Raw genomic sequence first — 16,264 nt, forward strand, 5'->3', positions numbered from 1 at the left:
TGAAGGTTAGGTTCACTAACCTCCCCAGCAACATCTTCCTGTGGGGTCTCCTCTAGGGACTCGGGACCTCCAGATGGCATGGGAGAAGATTCACGGGTACAGCTACCGTGAAGGAGCAACTGATTCTCCCACAACTGCCAGAAATAGGGAAAATCCCTTCCCAGGATTACCTCCTGTAACAATGCGGGAACGAGTCCCACTTTGTGCTGCACTGACCCATAGGGAGTAGAAATCCATATGACCGCTGTTAAGTACGAGCGGGTGTCACCATGCACACACGTCATAGAAAACTTGTCAGACGGACCAGACGGAAGTGCCACCAGACTAGCTTTCACCAGAGTCACCACACTTCCAGAGTCTAGTAATGCCACAACATTTTTCCCATCAACAGATAAATCACACAGGTGTTTCACTGTATCATTTTGACCCGCATTCACACTCACTAGCTGTGTAACCAAAGACATGCGTTTTCTAGAGTCTATAACGTCGCACTGCATGGGTTCAGCGGTAACAGGACAGTTCGCAGAAACATGACCCTTCTCATGGCAGCGGAAACACCTAACAGGTCCCCTACTGAGACCACCGTCCAATACTCTTGGTCTCGGAGTGCGAGCAGTCCCGGACTCCTCCCCCACAGTTTTAAGCGATTTTCCTTCACCCGTGGTCCCTGGAACAGTCTTACCGGTTCCACGAGGAGGAGGCACAGACCGGGGGTTGGCGGTGCCGTCGGGAAGTCCTTCTGCCACGGAATAACGCTCGACCAACTCCACAAGTTGATCCGCTGTCGTGGGATTTCCTTGGCTTACCCACCTTTTCAGCGCTGGGGGTAGTACTCTCAGGTACTTGTCCAGGACAACCCGCTGGATTATTTTGGATATTGTCAGTACCTCGGGTTGCAGCCATTTCTTTGTTAAGTAGATCAGGTCGAACATCTGAGACCGCGCCGGTTTATCTTGCTGGTATGTCCACTGATGTACCCTCTGTGCACGGACAGCCGTCGTCACACCCAGCCGGGCCAGGATCTCAGCTTTCAGTTTCTCAAAGTCCTGAGCGACCTCGGGGTCCAAATCATGGTAAGCTTTTTGGGCCTCGCCGGAGAGAAACGGGGCAATCAAGTCGGCCCATCGTGCCTTTGGCCACTTCTCTCTCAACGCCGTCCGCTCAAATGTTGTCAGGTATGCCTCGACGTCATCTTCTGCAGTCAGCTTTTGCCAGTATCGACTCACATGGATCCTTCTGGACTCTGCTTCCGGGTCAGCGTCAGGCATGCTCACCAGGCGCTGCGCCACCTGTTGGAGAAGTTGGCGGTCTGCAACCGTCATGTCCAGTAACTCCTTCAGCTGTGCGGCCATCAAGCGATTAGCTTCGTGCTGTGCGGCAGTGGCCTGCTGCTGTACGGCAGTGGACTGTACTAAGGCTTTCACCACGTCTTCCATGCTGTCGCCTGTGCCACGGTATGCCCGCGTTCTCCACCACAATGTGACAAAACACTCTGGGATCGCCTTTGCTGGGGTCAAAGGACACATGGTTTGTGCATTGAATCTGAGGCGTACAGCAGGTTTCTGAGCAGGCTGACCTCAGGTCAGATTTATTAACGTGAAAGCAACACAAAAAACAAAACATAAAAATAAATCCTAGCCTGTCCGGCACTAACTAAACAAATACGTTGCTATCTCAACAACTGGGGGGGCTTCTCCCACCCAGCTAACATCACACAGATCTTGTGCAGAGCTCTTCACTCACGTTTGTCTCACACAGGCAGGCAATCTGTGTGCCCCAGGCAGACACTGGAAACACCCAGCTGGTCATCTTTTATTCCTGCAATCATTAACCCATTAGCACCCTGAAGATACTGAGTGGCCTAATTCACATAGGACAAACACCTGGGCGAAATATACCTGCCTCCATCTACCACACCAGCATGAGTCTTACACACCCTTGGGGGTAAAGGGGTTAAGTAGCTTTTCTCATGATTGCATACAACTGGCTATGAAGTTCAAAGCTCAATGAGGTTAGAAAACCAAAAATAGTGCTTTAGTAAGTCAGTAAAAAGTAGGTAGGAGTATTTAAAACAAGAAAATTATAAGGGTGCACATTTTCTGTTAGTACAATAAACCTCATTTGAAGGCAGAACCATTACTGTGTCCAACAGTTATTAGATATACGTATGAAACTGAAAAAGCTGTTGCAAAAAAACAATTTTTAAAAAACATTAAGCTTAAAATTAATAGGGGTGCCCATACTTTTTCATATAACTGTACTTCTGGATATCGGTAGGTATCGCTCAACACTAACCGTAGTAGGAAATCTTCAGTTTCATGGCAATTTCTAGCATGGAATAGCCTTTCTTTCTAAGAACAAGAATAGACTGTCGAGTTTCACATAAAAATTCTTTTTTTCTGGTCTTTTTGAGTTTAATGGAACCAAAAAAATGTAAAGCTCCAGATTCTCAACTAGCTCAAAGGAAGGTCAAGTTTATAGGTTCTCTAATCAGCCAAACTGTTTTCAGCTGTGCTAACATTCTCGCACAAGGGATTTCAAGGGTATTCTAACCATCCAATAGCCTTCTTACAGGGTTAACTGTTATGTTTGCTAATGACAGGTGTTATGAAGGCAATCCAGAAACACAGTGTGCTTAGCGATCAGAGCGCACACAGTGATCTGACAAATACCCAAAAATACAAGAACGAGCTCTGAGACGTGGAAACGCTGTAGACTGCACACCTGATCCTATCCTAAACACAACTAAAAGCGGCTGTGGATTGCGCCTAACAACTACCTAGGCAACTCGGCACAGCCTAAGAAACTAGCTAGCCTGAAGATAGAAAAATAGGCCTGACTTGCCCCAGAGAAATTCCCCAAAGGAAAAGGCAGCCCCCCACATATAATGACTGTGAGTAAGATGAAAAGACAAAACGTAGGGATGAAATAGATTCAGCAAAGTGGGGCCCGATATTCTAGGACAGAGCGAGGACAGTAAAGCGAACTTTGCAGTCTACAAAAAACCCTAAAGCAAAACCACGCAAAGGGGGCAAAAAAAAAAACCCACCGTGCCGAACTAACAGCACGGCGGTACACCCTTTGCGTCTCAGAGCTTCCAGCAAAACAAAAGACAAGCTGGACAGAAAAAAAGCAACAAAAAAGCAAAAAGCACTTAGCTATACAGAGCAGCAGGTCACAGGAACAATCAGGAGAAGCTCAGATCCAACACTGAAACATTGACAAGGAGCAAGGATAGCAGCATCAGGCGGAGTTAAGTAATGAAGCAGTTAACGAGCTCACCAGAACACCTGAGGGAGGAAGCTCAGAAGCTGCAGTACCACTTGTGACCACAGGAGTGAATTCAGCCACAGAATTCACAACAGTACCCCCCCCTTGAGGAGGGGTCACCGAACCCTCACCAGAGCCCCCAGGCCGACCAGGATGAGCCGCATGAAAGGCACGAACAAGATCGGAAGCATGAACATCAGAGGCAAAAACCCAGGAATTATCTTCCTGAGCATAACCCTTCCATTTAACCAGATACTGGAGTTTCCGTCTAGAAACACGAGAATCCAAAATCTTCTCCACAATATACTCCAATTCCCCCTCCACCAAAACCGGGGCAGGAGGCTCAACAGATGGAACCATAGGTGCCACGTATCTCCGCAACAACGACCTATGGAATACATTATGTATGGAAAGGAGTCTGGGAGGGTCAAACGAAAAGACACAGGATTGAGAACCTCAGAAATCCTATACGGACCAATAAAACGAGGTTTAAATTTAGGAGAGGAAACCTTCATAGGAATATGACGAGAAGATAACCAAACCAGATCCCCAACACGAAGTCGGGGACCCACACGGCGTCTGCGATTAGCAAAAAGTTGAGCTTTCTCCTGGGACAAGATCAAATTGTCCACTACCTGAGTCCAGATCTGCTGCAACCTATCCACCACAGAATCCACACCAGGACAGTCCGAAGACTCAACCTGTCCTGAAGAGAAACGAGGATGGAACCCAGAATTGCAAAAAAATGGAGAAACCAAGGTAGCCGAGCTGGCCCGATTATTAAGGGCGAACTCAGCCAACGGCAAAAAGGACACCCAATCATCCTGGTCTGCAGAAACAAAACATCTCAGATATGTTTCCAAGGTCTGATTGGTTCGTTCGGTCTGGCCATTAGTCTGAGGATGGAAAGCCGAGGAAAAGGATAGGTCAATGCCCATCCTACCACAAAAGGCTCGCCAAAACCTTGAAACAAACTGGGAACCTCTGTCAGAAACAATATTCTCAGGGATGCCATGCAACCGAACCACATGCTGAAAGAACAAAGGTACCAAATCAGAGGAGGAAGGCAATTTAGCCAAGGGCACCAGATGGACCATTTTAGAAAAGCGATCACAGACCACCCAAATGACTGACATCTTTTGAGAAACGGGAAGGTCAGAAATGAAATCCATCGAAATATGTGTCCAAGGCCTCTTTGGGACCGGCAAGGGCAAAAGCAACCCACTGGCACGAGAACAGCAGGGCTTAGCCCTAGCACAAATCCCACAGGACTGCACAAAAGTACGTACATCCCGTGACAGAGATGGCCACCAGAAGGATCTAGCCACTAACTCTCTGGTACCAAAGATTCCAGGATGACCAGCCAACACCGAACAATGAAGTTCAGAGATAAGTTTATTAGTCCACCTATCAGGGACGAACAGTTTCTCTGCTGGACAACGATCAGGTTTATTCGCCTGAAATTTTTGCAGCACCCGCCGCAAATCAGGGGAGATGGCAGACACAATAACTCCTTCCTTGAGGATACCCGCTGGCTCAGATAAACCCGGAGAGTCGGGCACAAAACTCCTAGACAGAGCATCCGCCTTCACATTTTTAGAGCCCGGAAGGTACGAAATCACAAAGTCGAAGCGGGCAAAAAATAACGATTCAAGCGCTTGGCAGACTCGAGATAAGTCAAGTTCTTATGATCAGTCAATACCACCACGCGATGCTTAGCTCCTTCAAGCCAATGACGCCACTCCTCGAATGCCCACTTCATGGCCAGCAACTCTCGATTGCCCACATCATAATTACGCTCAGCGGGCGAAAACTTCCTGGAAAAGAAAGCACATGGTTTCATCACTGAGCAATCAGAACCTCTCTGTGACAAAACCGCCCCTGCTCCAATCTCAGAAGCATCAACCTCGACCTGGAACGGAAGAGAAACATCTGGCTGACACAACACAGGGGCAGAACAAAAACGACGCTTCAACTCCTGAAAAGCTTCCACAGCAGCAGAAGACCAATTAACCAAATCAGCACCCTTCTTGGTCAAATCGGTCAATGGTTTGGCAATGCTAGAAAAATTACAGATGAAGCGACGATAAAAATTAGCAAAACCCAGGAACTTTTGCAGACTTTTCAGAGATGTCGGCTGAATCCAATCCTGGATGGCTTGGACCTTAACTGGATCCATCTCGATAGTAGAAGGGGTAAAGATGAACCCCAAAAATGAAACTTTCTGCACACCGAAGAGACACTTTGATCCCTTCACAAACAAAGAGTTAGCACGCAGGACCTGAAAAACCATTCTGACCTGCTTCACATGAGACTCCCAATCATCTGAGAAGATCAAAATGTCATCCAAGTAAACAATCAGGAATTTATCCAGATACTCACGGAAGATGTCATGCATAAAAGACTGAAACACAGATGGAGCATTGGCAAGTCCGAACGGCATCACTAGATACTCAAAATGACCCTCGGGCGTATTGAATGCAGTTTTCCATTCATCTCCTTGCCTGATTCTCACCAGATTATACGCACCACGAAGATCTATCTTAGTGAACCAACTAGCCCCCTTAATCCGAGCAAACAAGTCAGATAACAATGGCAAGGGATACTGAAATTTAACAGTGATCTTATTAAGAAGGCGGTAATCAATACACGGTCTCAGCGAACCATCCTTCTTGGCTACAAAGAAGAACCCTGCTCCCAGTGGTGATGACGATGGGCGAATATGTCCCTTCTCCAGGGATTCCTTCACATAACTGCGCATAGCGGCGTGTTCGGGCACGGATAAATTAAATAATCGACCTTTAGGGAATTTACTACCAGGAATCAAATTGATAGCACAATCACAATTCCTATGCGGAGGTAGAGCATCGGACTTGGGCTCTTCAAATACATCCTGATAATCAGACAAGAACTCTGGGACCTCAGAAGGGGTGGATGACGAAATCGACAAAAATGGAACATCACCATGTACCCCCTGACAACCCCAGCTGGATACCGACATGGAATTCCAATCCAATACTGGATTATGGGTTTGTAGCCATGGCAACCCCAACACGACCACATCATGCAGATTATGCAACACCAGAAAGCGAATAACTTCCTGATGTGCAGGAGCCATGCACATGGTCAGCTGGGCCCAGTATTGAGGTTTATTCTTGGCCAAAGGTGTAGCATCAATTCCTCTCAATGGAATAGGACACCGCAAAGGCTCCAAGAAAAACCCACAACGTTTAGCATAATCCAAATCCATCAGATTCAGGGCAGCGCCCGAATCCACAAACGCCATGACAGAAAACGACGACAAAGAGCATATCAAGGTAATGGACAGAAGGAATTTGGACTGTACAGTACCAATGACGGCAGACCTAGCGGACCGCTTAGTGCGCTTAGGACAATCAGAAATAGCATGAGTGGAATCACCACAGTAGAAACACAGACCATTCAGACGTCTGTATTCCTGCCGTTCAACTCTAGTCATAGTCCTATCGCACTGCATAGGCTCAGGTTTAACCTCAGGCAGTACCGCCAAATGGTGCACAGATTTACGCTCGCGCAAGCGTCGACCGATCTGAATGGCCAAAGACAAAGACTCATTCAAACCAGCAGGCATAGGAAATCCCACCATGACATCCTTAAGAGCCTCAGAGAGACCCTTTCTGAACAAAGCTGCCAGCGCAGATTCATTCCACTGAGTGAGTACTGACCATTTCCTAAATTTCTGACAATATACTTCTATATCATCCTGACCCTGGCACAAAGCCAGCAAATTTTTCTCAGCCTGATCCACTGAATTAGGCTCATCGTACAGCAATCCGAGCGCCAGGAAAAACGCATCGACACTACTCAATGCAGGGTCTCCTGGCGCAAGAGAAAATGCTCAGTCTTGAGGGTCGCCGCGCAAAAAAGAAATAATAATCAAAACCTGTTGAATAGGATTACCAGAAGAATGAGGTTTCAAGGCCAGAAATAGCTTACAATTATTTTTGAAACTTAGAAACTTAGTTCTATCTTCAAAAAACAAATCAGGAATAGGAATTCTTGGTTCTAACATAGATTTCTGATCAATAGTATCTTGAATTTTTTGTACAATTATAACGAGATTATCCATTGAAGAGCACAGACCCTGAATATCCATGTCCACACCTGTGTCCAGAATCACCCAAATGTCTAGGGGAAAAAAAAAAAGTGAACACAGAGCAGAAAAAAAAAAAAAAAAATGATGTCAGAACTTTTTCTTTCCCTCTATTGAGAATCATTAGTTTGGCTCCTTGTACTGTTATGTTTGCTAATGACAGGTGTTATGAAGGCAATCCAGAAACACAGTGTGCTTAGCGATCAGAGCGCACACAGTGATCTGACAAATACCCAAAAATACAAGAACGAGCTCTGAGACGTGGAAACGCTGTAGACTGCACACCTGATCCTATCCTAAACACAACTAAAAGCGGCTGTGGATTGCGCCTAACAACTACCTAGGCAACTCGGCACAGCCTACGAAACTAGCTAGCCTGAAGATAGAAAAATAGGCCTGACTTGCCCCAGAGAAATTCCCCAAAGGAAAAGGCTGCCCCCCACATATAATGACTGTGAGTAAGATGAAAAGACAAAACGTAGGGATGAAATAGATTCAGCAAAGTGGGGCCCGATATTCTAGGACAGAGCGAGGACAGTAAAGCGAACTTTGCAGTCTACAAAAAACCCTAAAGCAAAACCACGCAAGGGGCAAAAAAAAAAACCCACCGTGCCGAACTAACGGCACGGCGGTACACCCTTTGCGTCTCAGAGCTTCCAGCAAAACAAAAGACAAGCTGGACAGAAAAAAAGCAACAAAAAAGCAAAAAGCACTTAGCTATACAGAGCAGCAGGTCACAGGAACAATCAGGAGAAGCTCAGATCCAACACTGAAACATTGACAAGGAGCAAGGATAGCAGCATCAGGCGGAGTTAAGTAATGAAGCAGTTAACGAGCTCACCAGAACACCTGAGGGAGGAAGCTCAGAAGCTGCAGTACCACTTGTGACCACAGGAGTGAATTCAGCCACAGAATTCACAACAGTTAACAAATACAAAGTACCATAAAAACACTGGAGTGATGGTTGTTGGAAATGGGCCTTTAACACCTATGAAGATATTGCATTACAAACCAGATACTTGCAAAATAATCATTTACCACATTAACAATGTATAGAGTGTATTTGTGAATAATGTAATGTTAGCTTCATTGGAAAAAACTGTGCTTTTCTTTCAAAAATAACGAAATTTCTAAGTGACCCTAAACTTTTCAACAGTAGTGTATCTATTCTATGTTTATTTACTATATGTAATCCATCTTATACTATCATGTCGGCTCCTGCTGTGATTTTACACTACGTGGCTGCTGAATTGCCGACTTTTCATCTATGTATGTAATAAAGAGTATATGTATGTATGTACAGTATATGTGTGTGTGTCACTGATATTTATCTATGTATTCTATGTGTATATGTCTATTCTATTCTTACTATTGATGGGCGAGCACTAAAATGCTCGGGTGCTCATTGCTCAGGTCGAGCAAATTGGAATGCTTGGGTGCTCGACCGGAGCAACGAACCCAATGGGGAGCTCGAGCATTTTTCCAGTGCTCAAATGACATGGGAACAGCATGGGGAATACCCCTGGAAGCATTTCTGACTCACAGGTCACTGCTGCGAACAATGTTCTCAGAGTCTTACGCCACTTTTACAGACTCACAATAAAACATACAAAAATGAAACCAAAATGGATTTTCCTGGGAAATATGTTAAGGAATATCCTTTCCAGGGTATTAACCTGTACATAAGGCAAAATAAATTACCCCAAACAAACACGCTCCTCCGTACCTTGGGCTGTGTTAAAACGTTGCGTTTTGTACGTGTTTTTGTACTTTAGCATTGCTTTCAACCAAGATAAATGCATTCACTGGGAAATGTCATTTAAACATTTTACAACCTTATCTGGCCATGTGGTGTGTGACACATCATCAGACACGTCCTGTTTCATTTATGAAGGATGGACTCTGAAAGTTATAAAGCCTATTTTCATAGGGCCATCAGGTGGACTTTACTATTCTTAAAGGGCCAGCAGTCAGCCCTCACTATTCTTAGGGTATGTTTCCACCTTCAGGATGGCCGGCGGTTTCGTCTGAGCGGCTTTGCTGCTCTGCACTAAGCCCCGCCCTCTTCTGGGACGTGATGATGCCAGATGTGTTCATAGCACACATCCGGGATCATCGCACCCATCGCATAGGGCCCTGTGCTATATCTTGCGGTGACGCAGCGTCACCGCAAGATATACGGACATGCTGCGATCTGAAAAGACGCGCAGCATGTCCGGAGTCGCAGGGCTGCCGCGTGCGTGTTACCACGCATAGTGGAGATGGGATTTCATTAAAGGGACACTGTCACCTGAATTTGGAGGGAACAATCTTCAGCCATGGAGGCGGGGTTTTTGGGTGTTTGATTCACCCTTTCCTTACCCGCTGGCTGCATGCTGGCTGCAATATTGGATTGAAGTTCATTCTCTGTCCTCCATAGGACACGCCTGTGCAAGGCAAGATTGCCTTGTGCAGGCATGTACTACGGAGGACAGAGAATGAGCTTCAATCCAATATTGCAGCCAGCATGCAGCCAGCGGGTAAGGAAAGGGTGAATCAAACACCCAAAAACCCCGCCTCCATGGCTGAAGATTGTTCCCTCCAAATTCAGGTGACAGTGTCCCTTTAAATCCCCTCCACTATGCTGTAACATCTGGACGCTGCGTGTTTGACGCTGCGTCTCTATGCAGCGTCAAACACGCAGCGTTTACTGCACGTGGACACATACCCTTAGAGAGCCATCAGCCGGCTATGCTTTGTTGTTCCCATTATTAAACAGTGAGTCTCCTATACTGTTATTGCATATGCAATGAGTGACAGGGCTGCCCAAAATTTGGATGCACCCCAATACCTCTTTGAAGGCCTCCTGAAAACAATATTCCCATTATTAGGAAGTGGGTCTCCCATACTCTTTGCCTATGCAGTCAATGCAAGGGCTGCCAAATTTTTTTTTAATAATTCCTCCAAAAGGACCTTCTGGAACTGCCCCATTTTTGTAGCCTTGTCCACCTCGGGAAAAAAAAAAGTTCTCCTTGTAGCATGGGTCTAGAAGTGTCACCAACCAGTAATGACTGTTATCCAAAATTTTGAATTTTGAGAACGCGAGGGTCACGGGAAAGGCAGCGTAACTAATGTTGAGCAATACCTTCCGATATTTGAAAGTATCGGTATCGGATGGGATCGGCCGATATCTAAAAAATATCGGATATCGCCGATACCGATACCTGATACCAATGCAAGTCAGTGGGACACAAATATCGGAATTTATCCTGGATAGTTCCCAGGGTCTGAAGGAGAGGAAACTCTCCTTCAGGCCCTGGGATCCATATTCATGTAAAAAATAAAGAATAAAAATAAAAAATATGGATATACTCACCCCTCCGACGAACCCTGGCTGTCACCTGACCGCTCATGTGACCACGACGTCATCGAAGGTCCTTCACTCTCTGCATTCTCAGGAACGGAGGCAGACGCTTGCAGCGGTGACAGCCAGCGTTCGTCGGAGGGGTGAGTATATCCATATTTTTTATTTTTATTCTTTATTTTTTACATGACTATGGATCCCAGGGACTGAAACTAGCTCCTGTTCTTCCACCTCCTCTTCCTCATTGTCTCCCAATCCACGTTGGGATGAGATGAGGCTGAGCTGTGTGTAATCACCCTGTATAGTTCCTTGCTCCATCTCATTGTGCTCTGCCTGCAATGCACCCTTTTTGATTGTGAGCAGAGAGCATTTCAGAACACAGAGAAGCGGGATGGTGACACTAATTATGGCATCATCATCTCTCACCATCTTGGTGGAGTCCTCAAAGGTTTGGAGGATGGTACATATGTCTGACATCCATGTACACTGGTGAGGTCTTATGTGTGGTGTCTGAACTGAATACTGACAGCCTTGTTGATACTGGTAGTCAACAACTGCCCTCTTCTGCTTACAAATCTTTTCCAACATCTGCAGTGCAGAGTTCCAATGCTTGGGGACATCACACACCAGTCGTTGAGCCAGAAGCTACAAACGCTGCTGAAGCACGGTAAGGACTGTGGAAGCTGTAGCTGACTTTTTAAAATGGACACACAGGCAGCGTACTTGGACAAGCAGATCAGGCAGCTCCAGATAGGTTTTGACAAACCACTGAACCACGAGGTTAAGCACATGGGTGAGGCATGGTACGTGTGTGAGCTTGCCTCACCTCAGAGCCGCCACCAGGTTCTGGCCATTGTCACACATGACCATGCCTGGCTGTAGGTTCAGCAGTGTCAACGACAGATCTGTCTGCTCTTTCAGAGCTGTTCACAACTCTTCAGCATTGTGCGGTTTGTCACCTAAGCATTTTAGCTTCAGCACAGCCTGTTCCCGCTTGGCTGAGGCAGTGCTGCAGTGCTTCCAGCTAGTGACTGATGTGGTCATTTCGGAGATGAAGGCTGAAGAGGAGGAGGAGTATGAGGTGCAGGAGCTGTAGACTGTGGGAGCAACCCTGATTGACCTAGGTTACGCAATCCTCAGCGTCGGGAGGACGCGTTCTATCCCAAGGTCCGACTGGGTCCCGGCTTCCACTATGTTAACCCAGTGTTCCGTCAGCATGATGTACCGTCCCTGCCCACAAGCACTTGTCCACATGTCTGTGGTTAGGTGGACTTTTCCAGTAACTGCATTGTTGAGGTCATGGCTAATGTTGTGGGACACGTGCTTGTGTAATGCGGGGATGACACACCGGGAGAAATAGTAGTGGCTGGGGACCGAGTACCGAGGGATGGCCTCCGCCATCAGGTTGTGGAAAGCTTCCATCTCCATGAGCCTAAAAGGCAACATTTCAAGCGCAAGCAGTCGCGAAATGTGGGATTTAATAGTGTGGCCGGTGGGGCGTTGGCTGCGTATTTGCGCTTGCGTTCTAAGGACTGGGGTATTGAAAACTGAACACTGCACTGGAACAAGGATGTGGACGTGGTTGCCGATGGTGCTAGTTGAGTGTTTGCAATGAAAGGTGCAGAGCAGGAGGCATCTTCGCATGCACCATGGACAGGGGATTGGCTTGCACGCACAACAGCGGAAGAAGCAGTGGTATCACCTGCAGACACTGTTCCTGGACCCTGGGGTTTGGCCCACAAAGTCTGGTGCTTTGCTGCCATGCACCTGATCATGCTGGTGGTCAGGCTGCTAGTTTTACTACCCTTGCTAATTATTGGCAGAGTCTTTAAAAAACAACCATATAGTTAGTTAAACCTTGGCACACTCAGATATATGCGGTGGAAAGTGATTTAGTGTACAGCAAAATACATACAGTAGTCACAACAACAAACGTTTCAATCTTTGGAAGACCTTCATCAGTGTGCTATAGCCAATGAAAGGTGGATATGGGATTAATAGCCCATAGGAGAAAATGCCAGTTTGAATATGAATCAGTAATACTGTAGTAAAGGCCGTTCCGCCCGGCCTGTCAACGTGTGAGGAAAAAGATCTATGACGCTGTATCCACCGCAAGTCTGCAGCGTGTCAGTGTCAGTGGTTTTAACTGTTGCCTTGCGGGCCCGGTCTCAGACGCAGGTTCAGTGTACTGTCAAAAGCCTGCCGCTGGGGCCCGATGGGCAGATGAGATGGGGCCCGATGCGGGCCCCCTCTACCCACCGAGCCCCATACGCCAGTTAGGGCAGTAATGCCCTGATGGTGGTCGTGCCTGTACTGTTATCTTCCCACAGGGTCAGCGAATAATGCTGTTTGCTAATACGCTAATGACATATTGAACTAGCTTGTTGATACAATTAGGCTATGTGCACATGTTGTGGATTTGGCCCTGCAGAGTCGCAGCAGTTTTCCATGCGTTGTACAGTACCATGTAAACCTATGGAAAACCACATCTGCATGCACATGCTGCAGAAATTCCCAGGCGGAAACAATGCGATTTTCCACAGCATGTCAATTCTTTGTGCGGATTCCGCAGCATTTTACACCTGTTCCTTAATAGGAATCCGCAGGTGTAAAATGCAGGTGAAATCCGCACAAAATCGGCAATGGAATCTGCAACGTGTGCACATACCCTTAGCCTCTGTGACCTTCCCCCTGACCTGTGAATGAGGAGAGGGACTTGTATATATCAGGGAGGTGAGACACAGATCAGTCCTGTGTGGAATGATGATGTGTTCACAGCATGTCAGAGAGAAAGAAGAGTATATGGACTATATGCTATCCTCTGTCTGCTGGATTGTTGGCCTTTTATCTTGTTACTGAACTGCATTCGTGTTCTGGACTATTTTATCCTTTGTGTGGTGGATCGTATATGGAGCTTTTACATCTTTGCCTGAATAAAGGTCTCGGGATTGTTCACTCTTCGCTGGCTCTGGTGATTGTGTGATATCGGAAAAGGACCCCACCAATGACAACCAACATTGATAGGCCGATAATGACTCCTCACCAGAGACAGGCCAACAGTAACACGAGCACACCAATGACACCCACCAGTGCCACCCTGACAGGCCCCAGCAGCTTCCCCCGCCGCCTGAGAGGCTGCGTGTCCCCTAAGCCCCCTGGCACTGGGCTCCACTGTAAATCTTTCTCAATTCTTTTGTTTCCTTCCCGTAAACCCCGGGTAAATCCCGTGCAATCCACTTTAGGCAACATCACATAACATTCCAGAGGATTAGTCCGCCAGCCCAGAATCCAGGCCAGGGCTCCCCCCGCCGCACAGCAGCACAGCCGCCCCTCCTCCCTCCCTGGGCTCCGATACATATTCCATTCCACCGACCATTCGCATCCAAGCCCCGCCCAAGTTATGACCACGCCCACGGGACAGCTTTTACACATCTAACCCCGCCTTTTTTTTAGCTTCCATGACTTTTTCTACAGTCAGCCAATCCCTTAACTACGTGCTGTCACCTTGCGCTGCTCATTGGTTGCTCCCCACCCTGAGCGCTCGCAGTCCTGATGTGTATAAACTACGCGGCTCTGGCTCATAACCTATTGGCTGATGTGGTGGCGCCTTCAGGATTGGCGTTTCACCTATGTCACCGCCCACACAGCAATTGATTGGCTCTTCCCATCCAAGTCACGTCCAACTCCACGCCTACTCTGCGTTTATTGGCCAATGCGACATATACATGCCCATCTTTCTCTCTATTGGCTTGCGGTGCTTGTGTGACACGCCCACTTGAGTTCCCCCGCCCCGCGGTCCCTCCCTTTGCTCACTCCGCAGGTCCCCGCTGCCATGGACGGGCGGGGAGGCGGCAGCGGCGGTAGCAGCAGTGCTGCGGTGATGCGGGGAGTGGAGGCAGCTGCGACACCCGATGAGCAGCAGCCCCGGACTGCTGGCAGAAGAGGCACTCGTAGCCCATGTAGCTCGGCAGGGACTCCGGGCACCGGCAAGGGCAGCCCGAATGGAGAGTGCAGGCGGGAGCTTTCCGAGGCGCCGCCCCGAGAACACAAGGTGTCCTTCTCCACGGAGCCTCCGCGGGGGTCCTCACCCGGCAAGGACACCGAAGATGGCGAGGCCGGGGAAGAGGAGCCCCGCACCGGGTTCATGCACCGCCAACTCTCTGCCATGCTCCAACCGGGGGTCAACAAGTTCTCTCTCCGGATGTTCGGCAGCCAGAAGGCGGTGGAGAGGGAGCAGGAGAGGGTGAAGTCCGCGGGGGCCTGGATCATACACCCCTACAGTGACTTCAGGTACATGCCCTGTCCTGGGGTGGGTGGGGGCACTGGTCTCATGGGTAGGGGAACGCCAGTGGTGCCCAGTACTGATCTAATACCTAGGGGAAAGCCAATGCCAGGGTGCCCAGTACTGATCTAATACCTAGGGGAAAGCCAATGCCAGGGTGCCCAGTACTGATCTAATACCTAGGGGGAAGCCAATGCCAGGGTGCCCAGTACTGATCTAATACCTAGGGGGAAGCCAATGCCAGGGTGCCCAGTACTGATCTAATACCTAGGGGGAAGCCAATGCCAGGGTGACCAGTACTGATCGTATACCTAGAGGGAAGCCAGGGCGCCCAGTACTGATCTAATACCTAGGGGAAAGCCAATGCCAGGGTGCCCAGTACTGATCTAATACCTAGGGGAAAGACAATGCCAGGGTGCCCAGTACTGATCGAATACCTAGGGGAAAGCCAATGCCAGGGTGCCCAGTACTGATCTAATACCTAGGGGAAAGCCAATGCCAGGGTGCCCAGTACTGATCAAATACCTAGGGGATAGCCAATGCCAGGGTGCCCAGTACTGATCTAATACCTAGGGGAAAGCCAATGCCAGGGTGCCCAGTACTGATCTAATACCTAGGGGAAAGCCAATGCCAGGGTGCCCAGTACTGATCTAATACCTAGGGGAAAGCCAATGCCAGGGTGCCCAGTACTGATCGTATACCTAGGGGGAAGCCAATGCCAGGGCGCCCAGTACTGATCTAATACCTAGGGGAAAGCCAATGCCAGGGTGCCCAGTACTGATCTAATACCTAGGGGAAAGACAATGCCAGGGTGCCCAGTACTGATCGAATACCTAGGGGAAAGCCAATGCCAGGGTGCCCAGTACTGATCTAATACCTAGGGGAAAGCCAATGCCAGGGTGCCCAGTACTGATCAAATACCTAGGGGATAGCCAATGCCAGGGTGCCCAGTACTGATCTAATACCTAGGGGAAAGCCAATGCCAGGGTGCCCAGTACTGATCTAATACCTAGGGGAAAGCCAATGCCAGGGTGCCCAGTACTGATCTAATACCTAGGGGAAAGCCAATGCCAGGGTGCCCAGTACTGATCGTATACCTAGGGGGAAGCCAATGCCAGGGCGCCCAGTACTGATCTAATACCTAGGGGAAAGCCAATGCCAGGGTGCCCAGTACTGATCTAATACCTAGGGGAAAGCCAATGCCAGGGTGCCCAGTACTGATCGTATACCTAGGGGG

General features: G+C 48.2%; 1 protein-coding gene across 3 annotated transcripts in view; it reads left to right on the plus strand.

Moving 5' to 3' along the window:
- The first annotated feature begins 14,562 nt into the window (after window positions 1–14,562).
- HCN2 (hyperpolarization activated cyclic nucleotide gated potassium and sodium channel 2) overlaps window positions 14,563–16,264 on the plus strand; it is a 192,420-nt gene continuing 190,718 nt past the window's right edge. For 2 of the 3 annotated variants that reach the window (XM_069767832.1, XM_069767833.1), the window contains exon 1: window positions 14,576–15,035. In XM_069767832.1, coding sequence (XP_069623933.1) covers window positions 14,578–15,035 — 458 coding nt within the window. In that variant the 5' untranslated portion in view covers window positions 14,576–14,577. Of the gene's footprint in view, window positions 15,036–16,264 lie in introns of all 3 variants that reach the window. The other variant, XM_069767831.1, reaches the window with a different exon arrangement.

This window comes from Ranitomeya imitator, chromosome 1, assembly GCF_032444005.1.
Source record: "Ranitomeya imitator isolate aRanImi1 chromosome 1, aRanImi1.pri, whole genome shotgun sequence".
NCBI classification, from domain to species: domain Eukaryota; kingdom Metazoa; phylum Chordata; class Amphibia; order Anura; family Dendrobatidae; genus Ranitomeya; species Ranitomeya imitator.